This window comes from Dermacentor silvarum, chromosome 8 (assembly GCF_013339745.2).
Source record: "Dermacentor silvarum isolate Dsil-2018 chromosome 8, BIME_Dsil_1.4, whole genome shotgun sequence".
NCBI classification, from domain to species: domain Eukaryota; kingdom Metazoa; phylum Arthropoda; class Arachnida; order Ixodida; family Ixodidae; genus Dermacentor; species Dermacentor silvarum.
In genome coordinates, this window is record NC_051161.1 from 9,021,920 (window position 1) to 9,044,167 (window position 22,248).

The following is a 22,248-nucleotide window of genomic DNA, read 5'->3' on the forward strand; positions in this document are numbered from 1 at the left end:
GTGCAGGACCGGATATAGTGCGGTCTTTTCAGACTACCGTTAATTTTCCCATAGCACTCCATGTATACACGTATCACTTATAGTGCAGTTGCGGGAAACGAAATACCTTTTACAGTGCGGCTGCCTGGAAGTACGGAAGTCAGCGGAGACGGCGAACACTCCCCTCAAACGGGCACCCCAAGGAGTGCTCGAGTAAGAAAGAGAGACGAAGTGGAGGAGAAGGGCAGGTTGTGCGAACGAACAGCCAGTGAGGCTGAAACCAGAATCTTGAGTGCGAGTCGTGAAATATCACGGCAGGCATAGCGAGTGAGGGCCACGAAACTGCCAACGCCGGCTAACGCTCGCTTCACGATAACAGCAGTAAACAAAACCTCAGGGAGCGGGCGGCGCCGGCACAGCACGGCGAAGGGCGCACGTGGAGACCTTGGAATGTGAGGGAGGAGGGCGGCAGGGAAGCGGATTTCGCCTCGGCAACTCCGCCGCTTCGGTGGCTCCCCTCGCCATCCCTCGTAGCTCTCTCACTTTCGACTGTCACCATGCGCGCCCGCCGCCGTGCAGCCGGCCCGGCGCCAGCTCCCCGAAGTTTCGTTTTCTGCCGTTATCGGGAAGTGGGCGTTTGCTGGCGTGGGCAGTTTCGTTGGCCGGCCTGGGACAGCGCCGCTGCTTCCCTCTGTGCCGTAGCCGCAGCGTGCAAGGTCAACACGTGACTAGAAAGTAGAGGAAGCATAGGAGAAAGAAGGGTCCACTGCCATTTTTTACGCGTGGCTGAGACGTCGGCACGTACACGCATGTTCCGGCGCAACGCAGAATCGGTGACTGTGCCATTTGAGAGAGGGTGAAATTTCCGCCGCATTTTTTTCCTTTTTTTTTGTTTTGTTCGCGCGCGACGTTGAGGGGTCTCTCCTAAGCTTTTACTCTATGGCGGTGCCGGAGCAATGCCGGTCGGAGGCGCCGCCACGTGATTTGGTTCGAATTAACGAGATTCAACTGTAAATTGAATGCAAACATTCTAGCCACATCCTTGACTGTCACATACGCGTGGCGGCTAGCTGCACATGTTTTGCATATGTGCGGGCCTTGAAAATTGTTGCTTTGGTTATAGTGCGGTACCGCTTATAGTGCCGATATTCGCGACTCCGGCGACTTACGCTATAAGCGGTCTACACTGTATGTTGCTTAAAGTAGGTTCTCGTGTGTTGCTGTTTATTACAATAATGATTTCTATGACACAAAATTCTAAAACTGCTGTGTGTTTTCCAAGTATACTGCACACAAGAGAGAGAGAGAAGACTTTATTCCAGGTCAGACTAAGACCTATAGATATTCCTCTGCCAGAAGGACCATGGCCAGCTGATTGGCGAAGGCCGCCGACGCCACCACCCACTAGTGGGGAGGTGGGGGGTTAGGGTAGTGAGGGTATTGTAGGGCTGCGGGGCAAGAGAAATTCTACATTTGTGTTCTAGATTTGCGAATGTGGAGGGGCAGTTGGAACACAAGCAGTCGAAGCGGTAACAATAAAGGTATAGGCGTGATCAAAGTGTTGAGCTGGTTGGCCCTGAGGGTGTGTACTTGGGTAGTGGAGAGGAAAGGGTGCAGTGGCGGAAAAGTCTGCAATGAATGCCGGAGGTGTTTGTAGTGTTGCTTTAGAGTTTTCTTATAAAAGTGTGCCTCAACTGCTATTGACGGGTAAGGCCAGGGGATCGAAACGATTTTGTTCATCTAGAACTTAATATTTTTTTTAGATTTCACACATGAATTTCATATCTGTTGATGCAATGACTTATCTTGTAAAATATAAATTGTTTTAGGACACGAATTGGATTGCAAAACTTGTAGAGCATGCTCAGAAACACCCAATGAAGTTGTTTATCTGGCATCTTTTACGTGGTTCTTTTTGCAATCTCAAGAAAGCCTCTAGTGGCACAAGTCTAACAGAAGATACAGAAGCTTCAGGGACTGAACAAAGGTCTCATGGACATAAAAGGTAGCCACATCAAGAGGCAATACACTACAAATAAAGGCAGCAAAAGTCATGTGATAATAAATACAAATAACCTACCTCGGCCAATATGATTCTTGTCTTAGCAACATCAAGAGGAGTGGTCAGTCCTCCTGCAATGCCACCTGTAATAGTAGTAAGGTGTTACCATTCTACCTCACACTGATGTTGCCTCCTGTCATAAAGGTTGTTGACTGATGAGGTTTAATGTCCCAAGAAAACACATGAGGCTATGAGAGGCATCATAAGGAAAGTTCCCAGATTAATTTTTACCATCTGGGGTTCTCTATTCTCCCCGCAAAGCTTAGTACAGCAGACTCCTGCTAATTAGACTCGGCTAACTTGCTTTTTCGGTTACAGTGAAATATCGATATAACAAACTTCAAGGAACCGTGGTAAATGGTTCATTATTCTGAAAAGTCGTTATAAGGAAAGCCCAAAAAATTAACCATTTCGCCCATTAACCCATCAGTTCATAAGTTGTCACCATACGAGCTATCCACAAAGTTGTCGCTGTTGGCTCTCGACCTGCACTGTTGCTATTTGCCACAGATTCCGGCCCCACGCACCACCGAAGCACCGTGTAATAAGAGCGACGCACTCAATACAGATGCTGACGCCAAGAAAACTACAGACAAAAAGGAAGCTCCATGTCGCCTCTAAAGCTTGTTTGTTTGTTTTTTCACTTTCCTCGCCGTGGACACAGCAACTGTCTCGCTCAAGGCAGACACATGAACTTAGCAGGGTTGTCCGTAAAATAAGATCCCCAAGGTGCTGCAGTCGCGAGGTACGCTGTTACGCGGGATCCGGCAACACTGGCGTGTAGCTTGGTTCCCCCTCTCCCAGTCCCCGCCTCAGCGAGCTACTGAGCCTCTGCGACGCTCAGTCTTGGCTTGGCAGCCATTAAAGATGGAGTTCCCACTCGCTTCTCCCACCAGGTGGGTATTACGCTCTGCAATTCCTGTTTTGTGCGCAAAAAACACTGTGCCGGTGGACATTCATTCCCAACTGTGTGAAGACTACAGAGAAAAGTGTATGAGTGTACAACACGTGCGCGAATGATGCAGAGAATTCAAAGATGGACGTACAGACATCCATGATGAACAGCGTTCTGGACGGCCATCGGTTTCGGACGAAACGATTGCTGATTATGTTCGATGATTTTGGCATAATTTTTTACAGATGAATCAAGAAAGTGCTAAGCCCAAGAACTATCTTATGGTGCAGACTAAGAAAACACTATCATTATGTGAAATACAAGTGCGAAAAGCTGCAGAATGTACAAACTTTACATGTTTACTTTTTTAAGTTGGCCGAGTAAAATGCATGAAGTCAGTATAGTTTCACAGAAACTGTCACAACACACCTGATATAGCCCCACAAACAGCAGCCTGCCAGGTAAGTAAGGAGTCCGGGTTTGCAAACATGTTCTAAAAAAAAAAAAAAAGGCACAAGTCCCAGAACATCTGTGAAAAGATGAGCTAACAAAATGCAACAAAGTAGGGGCACTTATTGAAAAATGCTACCACGCAAAAGTGGACACTGGCCAACAGGTATAAAAGCCATCAAGTAAACCTCATTCAATAACACCCAACATCGTTTTTATTATATAGTATTTAGCTGACAAGGTCGAGACAAGTGGAACTGATATCGCATTTTATAAATTAAAATGTTTTAGCTCCTTAATTTGCATTATAATCTTACATTCCTTTAGAGAACACAGATCTTGTCCAGCGACACTTCCAAGATCTAATAAACTTTTCAGATGCCCACAGCTATATTACGAGCACCATTAGACACAACAGCTTGCACATTATTATGTACAGCAAGTATGACCCACTATTTCGTGTGGTATCAGTTAAAGTACACATTTCCAGATACATATGAGCAATCTCCTTTCAAGAAGTAGAAGAAATAGTCAGTGATGCCTCTAGTCCATGGCATCAACTCGGTGTTGGAAAAGTGGAGATATGACTCTGTAACTAGTGCTGTTAAACGGGCTAGTTGTTTGCTAGTTTTTCGACTCATTTTAGCAGTGCAAAAGAAACAAAGGGCACAAATACCACAAATGCTGGGCTACAGGCAGGCAGGCAGACAATGAACTTTATTTTAGCAAGAGCCACAAAACATGCAGCATATTTACCATGCATGCATGCCACTCATCCTCTAAGATATCCAATTTTCTTTCTGCGTGATACCAACAGGAGATGAAAATGCAGTTATCACCTTTTTTTCTGATGCATAATGCTTCAAATACCAATTTAAAGGGGTTCCAACCTCAAGTTTGCGAATTGACCCCAGCACCACTCCTTCCCCTGGCAGAGTGTAGTTACACCATGTATTAGGTGAATGGCATCGCGAGGCACTCGCAATGCCTGCAATCTTTCTGAAATTGCTCCTCATGTCGCCGTTGTTTCGTGATGCTTTGTCGGTCGGGCAGCCAAGGTGCCCGATACTGTTGCGTGGTGAAATGCCACATCAGTGACAAGAACACCCACGGCCTGCAGCCACCTGTCAAGTTCTACAGTTTACCGGGTAAGCTGTATGAAACGGACTGTAGTCAGGCATGGATAACCGCCATCCACAGAACAAAGTAAGTCGGAATGTGAAAGTTTGCTATTTTACTAAATGTTTGCTATAATTCGCAGCAGTGTTGTTGCTTCACCTTATAGATCAGTCATGACAGTTCGCTCATGACAATGAGAATATTGCTGCAGCTATACTTCGACATGCTTTGAGTGACACATTGAGTGTCGGCTGATTTGCACGTGCAAAACAGCACATTGTGCTTTCTTGCATTTGTTTGACAGCATGTGCTTGGTCGGTAATATTTCTGTGGTAGAAAGTTCCAAGCAGTTGAGCGCTTCAGCACAGGCGTATGAATAGGCACCCCATTTCTAAAAAGAATGCGAACTGTACGGTGTGGCACCTTGACTCCACGAGTCATGTTGCGAGAGGAGGGCAGCGGTGGTTTGAATCGCTTTTTCTCTCGCTCATTCTTTAATACTGGCGCAACACAAGCACTTTCGATTGCAATCAAGCCCGGTACGGATCAAATTTTTCGGTCGCAGTCAGAAATGGTAACTGTTCCACGATACAACAAGCCAGAGATGGTCCAACAATCCAGATCGAGTTTGTTGAGCTCACTCAGCATTACGGTGAAGACGACAGCCTACGAATGCGATCTACTGGATCCGGTCGTGCAAAATTGTGGTCAAAAGTACCTGTGTAGAAGCACTCGATCTGGACTGGACTTAACAGTGCTCTTAAGCGCCTGAGTGACAGGGGTATAAATTCATCATGAGTTTAGACACCTCAGGGATGTCGCAGTCGTGTCATGCAATGTGATGGTAAAATCGTCTTTCTTGGTACTATTTCTGAGGTGTTCATCATGGGTGTAGACACCTCAGGGATGTCGCAGTCGTGTCATGCAATGTGATGGTAAAATCGTCTTTCTTTGTACTATTTCTGAGGTGGCTTTCCATGCAAGTTTCCTTGCGCATTTTTTTTATCTTTGAGGAACCCTATGCCTTTCTTTTTTTTAACATGCAGTGATATTGCATCGCATCACGCCACTCGCTGCACATTGCGTGAAGCTGCCGCTCCTGCAGATGCTTTGCGGTGGCGCCCAGCGTAGGCTATGAGCCCCAGTGTCTCCTTTAATAATGGACCCCAGTTACATGCGAGAGCCCCCTCAACTGACTGCATGACACGGATAACAATTTTGCATGTGAAAACATTAAGTAAACTATCATGCGAAAGCGAACAAGCACGACTTACTTGACTCTGCCAACAACAGGAGCAGTGCACACTTGTCTCCTCTCTTTTTTGCACTACCTGCCTTAAAATAAGTAGAATTTCACAGGCGGGTGTTCGCCCTTCGCATTTTTGAGGCTGTTGTGGCACTTATTGCAGGCTTGTGTGGTCAAATGCACAGGAGACACAACCTCGCAGCCAGTACTCCCGTACACAACATGCCTTCGCAAACATGCTGCCTGGCGACTTTTTCATTTGCACCCATGAGCGGCGCTGCTCAGCAGCACTTGTAGCGCCGCCTAGTGCAGGTTGGGAAGTGTATTAGCTTCCTATTTAAGCCTATGCAAGACGCGTGTGCTATCAAAAAAGTTCAGGAAATCTTGCTGGTCACTGTCAAAGATATCAGTGTAGCCAGCTTTTGATAACATACGCATCTTACGTAGGTTTAAATCAGAATATAACAGATTAATGTTTGAGACATCTTCCAACAGAAAAGAAGGTGATAACTGCATTAGCACCACTTCTGTTGGTATCACCCCCAAAAAATATGAATATCTTAGAGGATAAGTGGCATGCACGCTCGTGCAGCCTTTTGTGAGGTAAATTGCAGTTGTAGTCCAGCGTTTGTGGTGTCTGCATGTCCTCTTTGTGTTGTTTATTTCGTGTTGTTAAAATGAATCAACGTGACTTTTTTCCCTTCTCTTTCCTATTCTGTCTTTCACTTCTAGCCCCTGGCTTCATTTATATTCTTTCGGTTCAGTGCTGGTTTATAAATAAGCTGCAGAGCAGCATTAGTCAATTATTTCAAAAAGCACACAAGAGGTCAGGCACAGTATGCTGCAGCATGGGTAAAGTGATTGAGAGGCAGAATCTTCATCTGAGGATATATGAGTCCGGCACTGGAATCCTCACGGGACACTGACTATTTTTCACAGTAAAGCTATGTCTTTTATTAACATTCATTTGGCCTTTGGCCTCAAAATTTTAATGCATTAGCATTCTTAGGGTGCTTCACTCAATTTCGGGGGCTATGTATCCGTCTGTCTATGTATCTATGTATGTTTGTATCTAACCGTTTTCCCGTCTAAGTGGGTCACTGGGTAGTCAGTGGTCAAATGGGTAGCGCTACGTATTGGACCACTCTGCTGAGGTAACAGGGTTCAAAACCAACCATTGAACCAACTTGGGTCACTGAGCATATATAGGGACATGGGTCCCTATAGATGCGGGAGTGGGTAGGTACCGCTGTTTGAAGAAACTGTTTGATGTCGCCTCGGAGTACTGGGTACATGCCAGTCGGTCTGCGCTGGTCTTCAATGAATCTCTTTGATGCCAACTTATATCACTAGGTATGTGCCAGCACGTGTGTGCCGCTCTTCAATCAATATCTCTGACGCCAACTCTCGTAACTAGGTATGAGCCACTGGGAATGTGCTGCTCTACAATGACGAAAAAGATCCCTTGAATTTCTCCGATGCTGAGTGGAATCGAAACCCCATCAGAAGGGTTCCTCAAGGAACCCGACGCATTAGCAGACTGCGCCACAAATGCACAGGGTATGTGCCACTCTTCAATGAACCCCTCGCCAACTTGGCTCACTGAGTATGTGCCACTGAGTGCGTGGCAAAACGAAGAAATAATTCTTAGTGTTCGCAGGCACCGGCGCGCCACTTTTCATCTCGGAGGTCACACTCCGACTTCTCGGCAGCGGCACTAGATGACGCCAAGTGTTCTTAGGGAAGCACAAAAGAGGAGTCTCACTGCAGTGCACACCTCATACATAACTTGTTTCAACGGTGGCAATACGCTGTATCACTAGATTGATTCAATGCTAACACATTATTATTGACAGTCATCACGAGATGGGTACTGCCGCTATTTTTTTTCAACACACAATTTCTGCCCTGCATGAAGTTCAAGAAAAGGGGGGGGTGGGGGGGGGGGAATGTGGTCCACGAGTCCAGTTGAGCAAGCCTGTCGACCTGGTCGGATGAAGACCCACAGGGCCCCCGTGAACCCAATGGATGGTTTACAACCATGGCCTGCCCAAAGAAGGTGGTTTGCCACCCACACTGGTTCAAGGTAGACTGGGCAGCTTGTAGAGTCATCAGTATACTCCCTCTGCACGGTTGGATGGTGTGACAGTTGCATTCGAACTGTTTGGCGCGGTACCTCCAGTTAGTGTAGCTAGAAGTACTTGAAAATGTTATGTGCATGTTTTCCTGGTATACTGAGAGAACTAGGCCATTCACCGAGTTTACATTTAGAGGAAATTGGGGTGATGTCATGGGGGACGTGCAGACAAATTTTGAAGTGTGAGTTATACCCAAGACAGACAAGCAAATTTAGTGACACTTTGAGCGAGTGCACTTTGCCTCGCTCAGTATCGTTTCAGCGGCGTGGTGCTAGATGGCAAAACGAAGTGTCATTTGGGATTGATGACAATGACAATCTATGAAGCCATAGAGGTTGATTGATTCTCAGCATTTTGAGTTTTAGGAACGGTTAGTTCTATTATGAAAAAAAAAAAAAAAAACGCTCATGTACAAGAAATACTGTAATCCCATTAACACGTGTATGTGTTTTGAGCCAATACAAGCAAGGAACATATCCCAAATCCACAGGGTCCAAATGGCAGAATCCACTGAAAATAAACATTTCAAGCTTTTTTTTTTGGCTTCACTGGTGTCACAATGCGCCCATAACATTTGAAATCACGAGATAGCGGTCTCGATATTAATTTTGACCAGCTGGGGTTCATTAGCATGCACCCAATGCACAACACACATGCGTTCTTGCGTTCAGGCCCCATTGGAATACAATCGCCGTCGCCAGGATCAAACCCGCAACCTCAAGCTCAGCAGTGCAACACCATAGGCTACCATGGCAGGTGCATGTTATGCATGATGTGGATAAATAGTTTGAAGTGTGCAGGTTAAGTGTACTATATTAATTAATGAATACTCGTTATGTCAATATTTTTATGCATAATAGAAGGCTTGTAGGAGGTTTTTCTGGTGTCGTCAGTGAACGAAACGAGGCACCTTGGTATATATATGGAGGGGCCAGATTATGGGTGATGTGTAGAAAAAGGTCAAAGTGTGTGGGTAAACTACGGCTGTTACAATAACTAACATATACAAGCACTCCAAAGAGGTATACATGTGCTTCACATCCCTTCACAGCATTCAGCCCTCTGTCCACGACAACTACAATGGCCACAGAGAGCATTTCAATGAAAATGAGGGGAACATTAGGACTTATGCGCATGGAAAGTTAAGTGTGCGGTTGAATTACAGCCCCCCCCCCCCCCCCTTTGTAAAAAAAAATTGCTGAACTTCAAAAAAGTGTTACATGTGGGCAAAGTTTCCAATGGGCAAGTCTTATACGGGCAACATTTTAAAACATGTGGTTTAATTACAGGTAACTGAAATTTTTAGTGCAACTGTTCCAAAAAGACCGCTTCACTTGAAATCTGGCTGTGATTCTGCAAGGTTGCATAAGTCTCCTACCTTTATTTCTTTAGGAAATCACGGCAAAGCACTCCGATTCCTGCAACGGACATCAAAGCCTAGGGGAGTTAGCCCAAAACAGCTATCGCTGTAAAAACTAGCAACATTCACATAGAAACTCCTCTGGGAGTTGTCTAAGTATGCGTAAGCATTGTGCCACTTGCTCATCTCCACACAGTGTGGTGTCATTATCAATGTTATGAAACTTGATCCGGTCAGTACAAATGACAGCATTGCAGCGACACAAACTGGTTCGGACAGCGGCGCAAGGTACACTAATGACACAAGCAAAGTAATGCAGGTGGCAGCGGCATGGTGCACTGATGACTTTCCGATCATTATAAGCCGTTATCGCTCTTTAGCGCCTTATCCATCCGCGTCGAACCATTATGAACCGTGATCAAACGTACTCCGGCAGCAGCTGTGTATGGCACGGCCACGCGGACCGTATCTTGAAAGTGATCTGCGATGCGGACAGTGAGTGCCGACTGCGGATTGCCGACTGCGGATAGCTCTGTGCACTGTGTTCTCGCCGCTTCACATTGATGAGAGCCATGTAGGCCCGCATCTTGAAAGCGATCTATGAAAGGGGCAGGGTGTGGCGTGTGCCGAGAGTGTCGTGGGCGCTGTGTTCTCGCCGCTTCGTTCACATTGAAGCGATAGGCAGCATGAAGGTAAAATCGCTCGCTGCTGCGGGCTTCATCTTGAAAGCGATCGTCTTATGGGACAGACGGACGGACGATTTTTCTCATTGGGTAAGCATAGAAATGCTTACGCATTTCAAAACTGAAATGTGTGTCTGTGCTTCACCACACTACAGAACAGCTTTGCCCAATGGTATAATCCATGAAGGTTGAAATGACATTTCATAGGTCAAAAAGTATTTCAGCAAACAAATGTAGTTTTTACAGAGCTTTGTTGACCAAATGTAGGAGACTTTTCTTTTTTTTCTTTCTTTCTTTTTTTTTTCCGACACATATTGGGTGTGGACCAAGTTTTGGAAAGTTCTCTGTTTGAAGAAATATTCTGTAGACCTAAATACTAATAAGGACTGCACATTGAAATTTACATAATAAAGAAGCATTTTTATTAAGCTTCATTTCTTGTAGGGCATCATATTTCAGACTGAACTCTTATTCCAGAAAAAAAACAAAATGTAACCTAGAACCACATTATGAAAGGCTTATTCCACAGTCAGGAAAGAGTTACCATGCACCCAAAGCTGGCATACAAGCGTGTTTGCACTCAGCCCCTACAGGAATGCAGCAGAGGCGGCTAGGAATAAAACCTATGACCACATGCTGACAGAGAGAACTTGACAGAACATGACAGACAGACAGAATTAAGGCGGCATTCGAAGGAGTACGTACCTTGAGAAACTCCCAGAGGGGGAACTGTATAAATGAAAAGGGAATCTCTCTTGCTACTGTCGAAAAGTAGCCACGGTAGAAACCATGAATACCCTGCAACAAATGTTCAATAGTTCAGCCATGACAATTTGTTTTTCTCAGTTAATGCAATTAACGAAAGAATGTTACTCAAACTATAGAGGAAAAAAATGTACACTATCTTTGGTGCTCCACATGCCAATCCCACAAATTGAAGAAATTGAAAGGAAAAAGTTGTTATCCACATGAGTGGCGTGAAGCTACAAAGGAAGCCTTTATGGCTTCGTCACGTTTCCGAGAAAATAGAGCCTGAAGCAGAACCCAAGAAATCCATGAAATTTTCTTTGTAGCTTCGTGGTATGTATATGCTCAGGTGGATGACAATATTTCCCTACTGGCAAGAATATGTCGTTAGAAGTTGATGAAAATGAAATGGCCATAATTTATAGTGATAGAAACGAGCACGCTGTTCACGATTTAAGTAGAGATTATAATTTTAAATTGGCAGAGGAAGTCTCAAAAACCAGTACGTGGCACGAACTGGCAGTAAAGCCTAGGTACTTTTGATGTAGCACATGAGATTACTGTACGTAAGCCAGCTGTTATTAAGTACTGCATACCCATTGCTTAAAATTGCAGTTCATATATTATTAGGCTTTTGTACTTTATGCATATTACAAAGTAAGAGAAGTCCACGCTAACAAGCAGCACTCGCGTCCCTCAATGCATGGCAGCACACATGCTTGCTGTTGTGCATGCGCGAGATTCTGAGCACACATGCCAGCTAAAATCCTTTGTTCTAGCTCGCTCAAATCCTGGAGATACAACATGCTTTGGAAATAAAAAGCGCACTTGTGGCTGCGGCAACATGCTGAACTGCATATATATGTGTAAAAGCGCTGCTCCACTTTAGAGAACTTAACTTCGCTTGGCTAAAAAACATCCTTGGCTTGTTCATGACCAAAGCTGTTGGGCAGGAAGCCACAAAAGCACATAACCATTATTGTAGAAACAATTTAGACTTCAGAAAACATGAATCGTAAGAACATCGGTTTGATAAACAAAATAATACTTTCGCACGCTTGTCTTCTGCCTGCCTCCGATGCCGGCATATAATCGTTCTCGCGCTCCCCCATCACTGTTTCCAGCATGCTTCCAGTGAACAACTACATCCTCATTGCAGATTGAAACATTCTGATAAAAAATGCTCCACGGCAGTTTTCAGCACTACCACTGCATGATTTGACAGTTAACCAGTAAGCTTTATATTGCAATTGGTAGCATAAAAACTGATTGTCAGTCCCTTTATGGAACTTTCTCCACCATTCTCATCATACTGTTTGGGTGAAGCAGCGAAATGACCATAAGAAAGCGGAGAGACACAAGAATACACAACACTCGCTGCTTGCAACTACTTTATTTCAGAACAAACACTGTTTCCTTTCAACAAACACTTCATATTTATATACCTGTAAACCCTAGGATGTCAAAGATATGCACAGCAAGATTAAATGCACTTTTAAAATCATATACCCGTGCGCACTCGGCCGTCAAAGATAGGTAGGATATCTCTAACATGGTGTGCAACCCCAGCCTAATTGGTCCAACCCTAACATATTTATTGTATTATTAACAAAGTTATTCTAGTGCCCTTCCAAGAAGGTGACTTCACGATGGCTGATTAGAACAGATGGTTCGCTCATACAACTACCTTTTCTTTTGTTAATGTGAAAAGCTTCTATTTCCCTGGTCAGCTGATCCTTATGAGCAGCGAGTTTCGCGTATTCTTGTGTCTCTCCGCTCTGTCCTGGTCAGTACGCTGCTTCACCCACACGGTATGATGATTAGTCATCAACTCACCCAACTTTCCACATTACTGAACTTCATTTCCACCATGATCATTTGCACAGGACTGATTCGCCAAACTAAAGAGAATGAGCATGCAGAATGTTGTGCACGAATATGTGTAATATGAGTATACTATGTGTGTGTTGCGACATGCATATGATACTGTTTCAGAATTACATTCACAACTAGTAATGGTTGTTGTGTGGACAATGGTAGTAATAAGGAAGATGGCAGAACCATGCTACATACCTACATCTGCGCCTTTTCAATATCTACAAGTTCACAGCTGAGTCAAAATTGATTAAAAATTTAATAAATGGTACCTGCAAAATCAGTTGATCACACATGCAACACCGTAAGCATTACTAAATATTCACGAAGAAGAAATCAGGTATGTGTATATTCACCTTGATATTTAGCACACTGAGCAGCCAACTTATTTCTATATGATATTCATCAAAATTCTGGCTGCATTTAAAAATAAGCCTGTGGCAAATTTAAGTTAGCTACAGCAGCAAATCTATCATTAATCAGGCAATTTAATATGGTACATTTTTAGTGAATTTAGTGATAACTGCTGCTTCACAAACATGCATAGCATTATCAAAGGGTGGACTTAAGTAACTGTGTTTTAATATTAGAGTGCTTAAAAAAGATGGCCCACTAGGCTAAGAACTACATACCTCAACGTGCAACACACTTTTAAACATCCTCCAACTACTCATATCATGGTTTGCTTGAGTACGTTGTTTCACAACTTCCACAGGAACTCTTAAAGAGCAGGCTGCCTGCAAATAAAGTAAGTTGCCTGTAAATAAAAGTTCACTCTCAAAAGTAATAAATTAAGTTAACACGAGACTACACCCATGGTAAAGAATCCACGGGCACAGTACCTGCATAATGATAGGTGTTCCAATTAGTACTGAGTTAAAGATTATTTGATACAAGAAAGAACACTTGCTAGCAGTGTCGATTAAGAACAGAGCAATAAACTTGCAATCAGGTCTGACAGTGCATTTCCAACTTAAAAACAATTGTATGAAGATGACAAACACTAGTCGAACATCATCACCAGTGCTAGAACCGAGACTGGTGCTCGGGCTCAGACACGATGTGCTGTTCCTGACCACTGTGTTAATCATTGCAAACTCCCATTAAATAAACTGCGTTAAACAATATTTTTCTGACATTACCCTATTCAGTAAAGTGACTTGTAAGATTGTTTTTCTTCAGCAGAGGGTGATGCTTACATTCAGCACTAAGTTTGTGTATTCTTCTTCGCTATCACTAGCCGTAACATGCAAAAATAAATCGCACCTACATACACCGACACCGAGACTGCTGGGAATAATGTGTGAGAAGCTGGTATCAAACGTCACGTGCCTAATCCTTGTATACACTTGCTGCACTGCGGCTTACCATTGCTGTACTTTATCCCTGCCTCAAAGACACTGGTGACCACTTTGCATATCTATGCAAAGCAGGTATTTTGCAGAGAGCGACCACACACTCAATACATATGTACTACACCTGATCTCTGCATAAGTAAGCCATCCACAAATTAACAAGCAAAGGATGTGTCGGCAAGAAGCCAGGTGTAGTATTCATTCATTCATGCATTCATTGAAATTGACCATATGGGGATGGCAGTCGTATCACCGAGTGACCCAGGTGGAACACAATCACAGCTCTGTGCAGATTGAGTTGAGCAGAAAGGCTACAGCTTGGAATACACGTAGCTTGTAATGACATACAGCTTTTTTAATATAGCACGCAGCAATAAATATTTGCCAGAAATGTCAGTTTCAGATAGCCTCCCTGTGTAAACAGTTTTCGTAGGAACAACAAAATCATTGGCACGTGTTGCTTTGTTTTCTTGTCCAATTAAAAGCTTTTGCTATTTCTGGTAGTGTTTCTGCGTCTTCAATGTCAATACACCATGGAAATAGTCCCAATGATCCCACACGTAATAATGTATTACTTATGACGATGACACAATGACAGAGATGGCATGACAATGGTACGAGGACAATGGGATTACGACGTGTGTATGACGAATATGACGAGAAGATTACTGTACCATGAAGCCTGTATGACGACGACGGCACGATAAGAGTCGAATGACTAAGCTGGAGTGATGACTATGGCACGACCACGATGGCTTGACAACGGCAGTATGACAAAGGACACATGATAGCGACTGTCTGACGACAATTGCATGATGACAATCAGATAACATGACGGAAGTGATGCAATGATAAAATGACAGCATGGCGATGACAGCATGACAACAACAATATGACAACAACAGCATGATGACAGTCGGATGATGAAGTTAGAATGACAACAATGGAACGACTGCGACAGCATCACGTCGACAGTACGACAAGGAATGCATGATGACAGCTGTATGACAACGACACAACGACGATGATAGTATGACAATGGTATGCGGACACTGAGATTATGAGTGTATCATGACAATGGTGAGATCACAAATCCTGTACGACGATGACAACATGACGAGAGTCGGATGACAAAGTTAGAGTGATGACGATGGAACGACCCCACTGGCATCATGACCATGAGCACATACCTAGTGACCCAAGCTGGGAGACAACTTGGGGCATTGGGTCGGCATAAGAGGCTAGATAGATACATCGGTAACTCAAAACGGCTGCAGTAGGCAAAGTATGCTAATCGCATTAAAGGTGAGCGTTAGAATCAAGTGACTATGGTATACATTCAAAGATGAACTTAAAGATTGATGCACAAACTTAAAGATGTCGCCACTCGTCTTTTGTTTATGCGTCTTTTCTGGTGTTATCAAGTATCCTTTCTCATGGTAAAAATGGCTTTTATAGTATTGCAGAAAGGTAATTCATAAATACAGTATATATATATATATATATATATATATATATATATATAATTTTTTTCTTTTTTTTTCGCGTTAAAGTCCCTTTAAGGCAACCTCGTTATCCTTAGCATTAGCTTAACGTTGCAGTAGAAATGTCATATCGTACTGAAAACACCAAAAGAATGGACAATTCAGTTAAAATATTATGCCTCCAATGCGAAACATGCGTACCACTTCACCACATGCAGCTGCAATACTGTGCACCAAAGGAGCCATCAAACTTGGCATGACTGGACCAACAAATTGCTTCACTCCTTCATAGGTGCAGAAAAATAGTGCCGCTGTAAAGAAAGAAGAAAACTAATAAAACAATTCGTTTCTCAATGCAAAATAAATCAGCAAACTGCACACACCAATGATGTAATTTTTTTTAATCATAAACACTGCCAAAATTTCGTGAGCGCTTAGCATTCCGTGGGAACAATTTTGCCACAGCCAGAGGTTTTTGTCAAGTGCGCATCACATAACAGAAAAATGAAGCTCCAGTACCATGTAACATCTATCATATCATGAATGATTAATCTTCAGTGTGGAACAGAAGCTTGCCGAAAACAGCCATGGTTGAGTGCTTTGCTGAGACCACTGCCAGCACTTGCAACATCTCTTTACAAGGTACAAAAACATGTTACTATATTAAACAATTTCGTTCCGCTCAACTTGAACAGAACTACTTGCAGAAAAATTACTTGCTTTCCTCACATGCGGGAGCGTGTCCAAGGCATTCTAGGCAAGTTTATTTTCAGGCCAGAACGAAGGAAAACTTCGCACGAGCAAATTTTCCTTGTCGCTGCTAAGTGGTAGCCGGTTGGCCACTAGCTGCACGGTTTCGTGCATGTAAAGCTTGTCCTTTAGGTACGAAAAACCTAAATAAAAGGCGCGTATAAGTGGACCTGAAATGAGCTCTATCTACTAGTAATGACTGCAATGCACGTACTCACACAGCGATCGCCTGGTGCGACTACGACCGGGGAGCAAACATTACTATTCCCTTCTAGAGCGTGGAAAAGGCATTGTTATGGACTGATGTCTTACTTTATACTTGAAATTATTGAACTTACATGTTGGTGCAGAGCCAAGCGCAGCAGACGCGATACCGGAGTAGATCTTCTTGAAGCCCCCTGCTTTCAGAAACCCCTGCTGGCTTTGCAAGCGTGTCTTAAGCGTGTCGAGCGGAAAAAGAACGACGTCCACAGTGGTGCCAGCAATTGCACCAGCCTAAAAACGAGAGAAAGGTAAAGAGAATAAGCGATGTCCTGAACTCGGCTGTTTAATATACTGCAGCAGCGCTAGACATTCACGGAATTACACAAAATGCATACCACTAGCGAGGCGAAAAAGGACGGATTGTCAACACTTCCCATTGTGCTCAGTAAAGTTCTGCTCCAATTGACTTCCGAATCCCTTTAACAACATTTGACATCACTCATTCTACTTCCACAGGGCGCCCGTAGCCACAGCTGTAGCTACCAGCATAACACGCACATGGCACGGACCGCACGGGCAGCTGCCTAAGGAGAGGAGGTGCAGGAGGGGCAAAGAGAGCGGGATTGGTGTTTCAGATGTTCCGCCGGTTCCTATGGTAGAGTGTACTAGAATACGGTTGAGTGGGACGAGCGGCTGGGGCAGCGCATGCTATGCAGTGAGGCGCCAGACGTGTAAAAATACTGTGGCGGCGCTGCGATCGAAGTGAATTGGGCCACATCAAGGTCGCGCCGTTGGAAACTGCTGGCGAAACTGCTCAGCATGGTCATTCGTACTAGTTCGCGCGCTGGTATTTGCGTTCAGACCGCTCAAATGGTGTTCATAATTGCATACGACATGTATTTATGTCTTCAAAATAAATTCCTTTCTTTCTCTTCTTTATGTTATTTTGTTTTTTAATGACGCTCGGTGATAACGCGTGCATTGCGGCCGCAGTGTCGGCTTTTATTCCACTACGTTATATTGTACGGTTCCCTTTGGAGAACAAATATTTTTCTAATTTTTTAAGTAGCATGTATCTCTCGTGTGTATTGTTGCGCATATAGTTTTCCATCAGCAGGTCTTGCAAAACGCAGACGAAGAAACATATTTAACCTTCCTGCTTGCATGCCGCTTCAAACAAGTAAAGCATATCTGCCCCAACCGGCGCCTTGTACTCAGATTTACGGGAGGCACTGTTATATATAAAAAAAGAGTAAACTGCAGCGCAACATTCCATTCAAGTTTCCGCCTTCCACGCGTAACAGAATGCGGAGTAATTGGTATGGGGTCATTTATTGTGATCGGACCTCGAGTGCCGAAAACGGCTTTAGTCATTCTATATGGTAATCTTTGGCCGTAAGCCGTACGTGGATTTTTTCCCCCCAGTCGATACTTAAAAAAAAAAAAAAAAAAAAGCCTGCGCGGTAGCCTAATCAGTTACTATATAGTGGATACGGCGTTGCGCTGCTAAACTGGAGCTCGCGAGTTCAATCCAGGTCGCAGAATTCGATGGGAACGAAATGGAAAAAAGACTCGTGTACTTCTATTTGAGTGCGCGTTAAAGACCTCCAGGTGGCGAAAACTAAACCGGGTGTCTTATAATATCATATCTTGGTTTTTCCACGTACTTAAAACAGAAGAATTTGTTTCAATTAAAGAAAATGAAAAAAAAAAAAAAAAAAAAAAACAGGCACGCGTGGGCTGCGTTCACCAGCTTTTTTCTAGGGGTGTAAACAAAATAAATTATTATCGACTCTGATTTCTGAGAAAAACATGTTACGCTTATTCCATATTTCTTACATAATGTAATGCCGTTCCCAAACGTATGACTGCTTAACTCAGCAGCTTGTATATTATAAACGGCTGCTTTCAGTTATCCGGTGCACTGTCATAACGACCATAATGAAACAAATAAAGGAACGACATGTTTCACATACACGTAGAGATATGTGCAGATCTGTTGCGTTCGTTGAAGAAGTGTGGTACCACATGGGTCACCCAATTTTAATGGGTTGCAAAGATGGTGAGACTGTCAAAAAAAGTTTTCCTTGCCTGAATCAAGTTAGCAGACTTACAGGCTGCCCCAAAACGGGGCATTTATATTGAATGACAGCTAGGAACTTGTTAAGCAGGACTTATTAACACCCATACGTTAATTCTCTCAGGAACTGCGCCTCTGCGCAACAGCCATATGACTCTCCGGCAGCACAATCATTCGGAATAACAGTCCTCACTTGCATCGGTCACTCACCTTTGAGACTTCAATAGTGCTGTTATGTGTTACATTCGAACGGAAACGACTATTCGGCATCGTACAGTATATGAATAACACTTGCACGCACGCACGCACGCACGCACGCACGCACGCACGCACGCACACACACACACACACACACACACACACACACACACACACACACAATATATATATATATATATATATATATATATATATATATATATATATATATATATATATATATAAGATGATTTGGCCTGCTATGAAGAGTTTGAGAGTTTTATGTGCAGTATTCACTCACAAGTGTGTTTGTTACTGCAAACACGTGCGCTCATTCCCGGAAGGTCGGGCGTTCTCACTTTTTCAATTAGTGCATTTAGAGTATGTTATTTTTTTCCCTTAACCCACAGCGAAAGTACGTTGAATCAACGCCTCCTATATGTCTTTATAGGAGGCGTTGGTTGAATATGCCGCGTAGGGTGCACGGCGGCGCTGGGCATCGAGGCACCCTAATGCCGCGGAGCGCGTCTCCGCTCCAATCCAGTTCGCTCGCAGCGTCCTCGCACACTTTTTCCACACGCGGCGCCGCAGCGGGAGAGCGCCGTTCGGCCCACTTGACCATTGTCCAGTGCACTCTAGTTCGGATCAAGTCGCCGTACGGGCCGTAGCGTACCAATCCGTTCCCAATCCAATCCCAGCCACTTCTCACAAGTTTGTTTTATCAGCGCTTCGAAGGAGGCACTGGCTGGTGGTTTTATCCACAGTTTTAACCGTTTTATCAGTGTACGGTTGTACCGGTGGCTGCCAGGAGCAAAGTTCGTTGTAGGTGTTCTGTAGTTGTACCGCGGGTTGTCAACTGTTTTGAACAGTTAATTGGTCAGCTTATAGAGTTTCTCACTATATTGTAATAGTGAGAAACTCGGCAAAGTTCAAACCATTCAGAACTTTGCCAGAACTCTATGGTTCAGCCAAAATGTCACAAAGTGTCCTTGCACCAGTCTAGGTAAGCGATATGTGCGCGGACCGTGTCTTGCCAAACACCTGTTGCGTGCACCCGGTTTCTGTAATAAGTGCCGTTAGTAAGTGCACGCATATTCCTTTGACTCTTGGATAATTAAATATGTAACTTTTTTTTTTTTTCCAGGCTGTCTATACTCGCAATGAAGAAAGCGGCTGTTCCATGTGGCGCCGACCAAGGAGGCCGTGTTAACGACCCCGTCACACACTATGTGCTGTTTCAGCCGGAAATCGGGACAGAAGAGACCAGCCACACCTCCGAACTTCCAGGCGACGACGCTGTGTACGTGGTGGCCGATTCGCCTGAGCCTTCTGGGACTATGACCACGGAGGAATGGCTGTCGGCATCGGGCAGCCTTTCGGAATGTAGTGCGGCGGAGCAAACTGCGAGGAAAACGAAGAAAAAACATTCGTTCGTTTGGGAACACTTCGACCGCCACACGTTGGACAAATGCAGCCAAGTGTGCAAGCACTGCAATATGAGTGTGCGCCTCGGCAAAGAAGGCGGCTGCAGCAAACTAGGCACCACGGCAATGCGTCGTCACCTTGAAATCCACCACGCGCACCTTTTGCCCGACCTTCCGCCTCGAGTGGACGCTGTGCGGGCCAGAAAATCACGAGCTGCAGATAGTGTGAGTGATGATGTTGGAACCAATGGTGGTAAGGAGAAAAATTGGATGGGAGAAAGAAGCGGCAGCCTTCGTCGTCAGTTTGGCAGCACTTCGATTACTATGGTAGCGACAGATTTCAGGTGGTGTGTAGAATCTGTAGAATGCAAGTGCGTCTGGGAAAGAATGGTGGGTGCAACAGGGTGGGAACAACTGCAATGCACAGGCACGTCACTATTCACCACAAATTCTTACTTCAGAAAAACCCCACCCTCGGAACGAGAAAAGGAGATCATGGCAGGAGAAGTCAAGAAGTGTCCTGTAATATAACCAAAAGGTCGCAAGTATCACCGGCAGTTGCAGCTGTGCGTCAAAAAGCACCTGAAACCAAGCGAGAGTCCTGTGGTGTGCATCACCCTAATTCAATGGCTCTAAACCATTGCTTGGCAGTGTTTATGGCTAATGGTATCCATCCATTCTCACTTGCAGAAGAACCAGCATTTCTTGAGTTCATGCGCTGTTGCGCACCACAGTGGAAGGTTCCCAACAAAGGCTATTTTGCCAACTCTGGCATTCCTGCGCTTGCAACCATGATTAAAGAAGCAGTGAGAAAGGACCTGAAAACTTGTATCGGAGGTACCGTGCACCTTGGTACTGAAACATGGCAGGGGCCCCACATGTCTGATCTAGTGTCTGTGACAGCATTCTGGGTGAAGTCTGAACAGCCTGAACAGAATCTTGTGAGGTGCAAGGCTGTCCTGGATGTTGTTAACCTTGGAGAGTCATGTACTCTTGAAAATGTCAGTCAAGCGCTGGAGACAGTTATTAAAGACTGGCTGCTGCCTGCAGAGCTTAAAGTTGGGCATTTAGTTACAGAGCGTCTACCTAGTGAAGCACTACCTTCCTCAGAAGTGCAGCTGAAGCACATCACTTGCATGGCCCACTGTCTCGATTTTGAAGTAGAAAACCTGCTCTTCACATTTCATAATAAGCTAGCCGACTCATTTGACATGGCCCGCACCATTTGCAGCCAACTGTGCCGTAATGATGTAGCTAGAGCCAAATTGAAGGCAATTCAGTCACACCACAACCTCAAGCAGAGGCCGCTGGTGCCAGATTCTCCTACAAACTGGAAAAGTACACTACGCATGTTAAAGCACTTCTGTGAGCAGAAACTGGCAGTAAATGAGTATCTGAAAGGATCAGGTGGAATTTCTGTCAGCCCAGAGCAGTGGTTAGTGCTCAGGGATGCAGCTAGTGTGCTACAGCCTGTGGAAGAAGTTGTTCGCCTCCTGAGTATGGATACAGCCGTGCTAGGACAGGTCCTCCCGCTGCTCTGCTTTGCTGAGAAGATGCTGCAGAGTACACTAGAGAGATCTGAAAGAGGCAGTCCTGCACACTGGCTTTCAGCCCACCTTCTTTCGAAGCTTAGCTCAAGTAGCCATGTAACTGCTGTAAAGGCAGACCTTACCTATTGGACTGCAAGCTTCTTGGACCCTCGCTTCAGGGACACATTCTGCAGTTACATTAGCAGTGATGAAGCAGTGGCAGAGCAAAAGCTAAATGAGGTGAAGAAGCATCTTCTTGTGAAAATACGCGAGACTTACATGCACTCCACAAAATTGTTATATGCAGCTAATACTGGCAAATTGCCGCAGCAAGATGACGCTGCCCCATCGCTTGATGAGGACTTTTCACTATGGCTTATGAATGCCGAACAGATGGGGCTTACAAGGTCCAAGGCTGAAGTTTCTTCAAATGGCACGAACACAGAAGGAGCAGCAACAGCTGCGTTTGAGCTGGAGGCTTATGTGCAAGACAGCATTGCTGATTTCTCTGCACCCATGAGCGACCCAGCACTGTATTGGCAGACAAAGCGGATGATTTGGCCATCCTTGTACACTGTAGCAGTCACATACCTGGCATGCCCTCCAACCAACACATACTCAGAAAGAATGTTTGAAAAATATGGTGCCGTCGCTTTAGACGGAAGACAGG

General features: G+C 44.6%; 2 protein-coding genes across 2 annotated transcripts in view; one reads left to right on the forward strand and one right to left on the reverse strand.

Annotated features, from left to right (window-relative positions):
* Positions 1 to 17,008, reverse strand: part of LOC119460602 (S-adenosylmethionine mitochondrial carrier protein-like) — a 29,762-nt gene extending 12,754 nt beyond the window's left edge. Inside the window, exons 1-7 of the mRNA XM_037721620.2 lie at positions 16,743 to 17,008; positions 16,482 to 16,638; positions 15,595 to 15,704; positions 13,187 to 13,291; positions 10,638 to 10,730; positions 3,366 to 3,429; positions 2,060 to 2,124 (exon numbers count right to left, since the gene is read on the reverse strand). Coding sequence (XP_037577548.1) covers positions 2,060 to 2,124; positions 3,366 to 3,429; positions 10,638 to 10,730; positions 13,187 to 13,291; positions 15,595 to 15,704; positions 16,482 to 16,638; positions 16,743 to 16,784 — 636 coding nt within the window. The 5' untranslated portion in view covers positions 16,785 to 17,008. The remainder of the gene's footprint in view (positions 1 to 2,059; positions 2,125 to 3,365; positions 3,430 to 10,637; positions 10,731 to 13,186; positions 13,292 to 15,594; positions 15,705 to 16,481; positions 16,639 to 16,742) is intronic.
* A 2,293-nt stretch (positions 17,009 to 19,301) lies between these two features.
* Positions 19,302 to 20,977, forward strand: LOC119460604 (uncharacterized). The gene is made up of 2 exons (XM_037721622.2): positions 19,302 to 19,628; positions 19,770 to 20,977. Exons 1-2 carry the CDS (start codon positions 19,585 to 19,587, stop codon positions 20,578 to 20,580), a joined length of 855 nt encoding a protein of 284 aa, XP_037577550.1. The 5' UTR covers positions 19,302 to 19,584; the 3' UTR covers positions 20,581 to 20,977.
* The last annotated feature ends 1,271 nt before the right edge of the window (positions 20,978 to 22,248 follow it).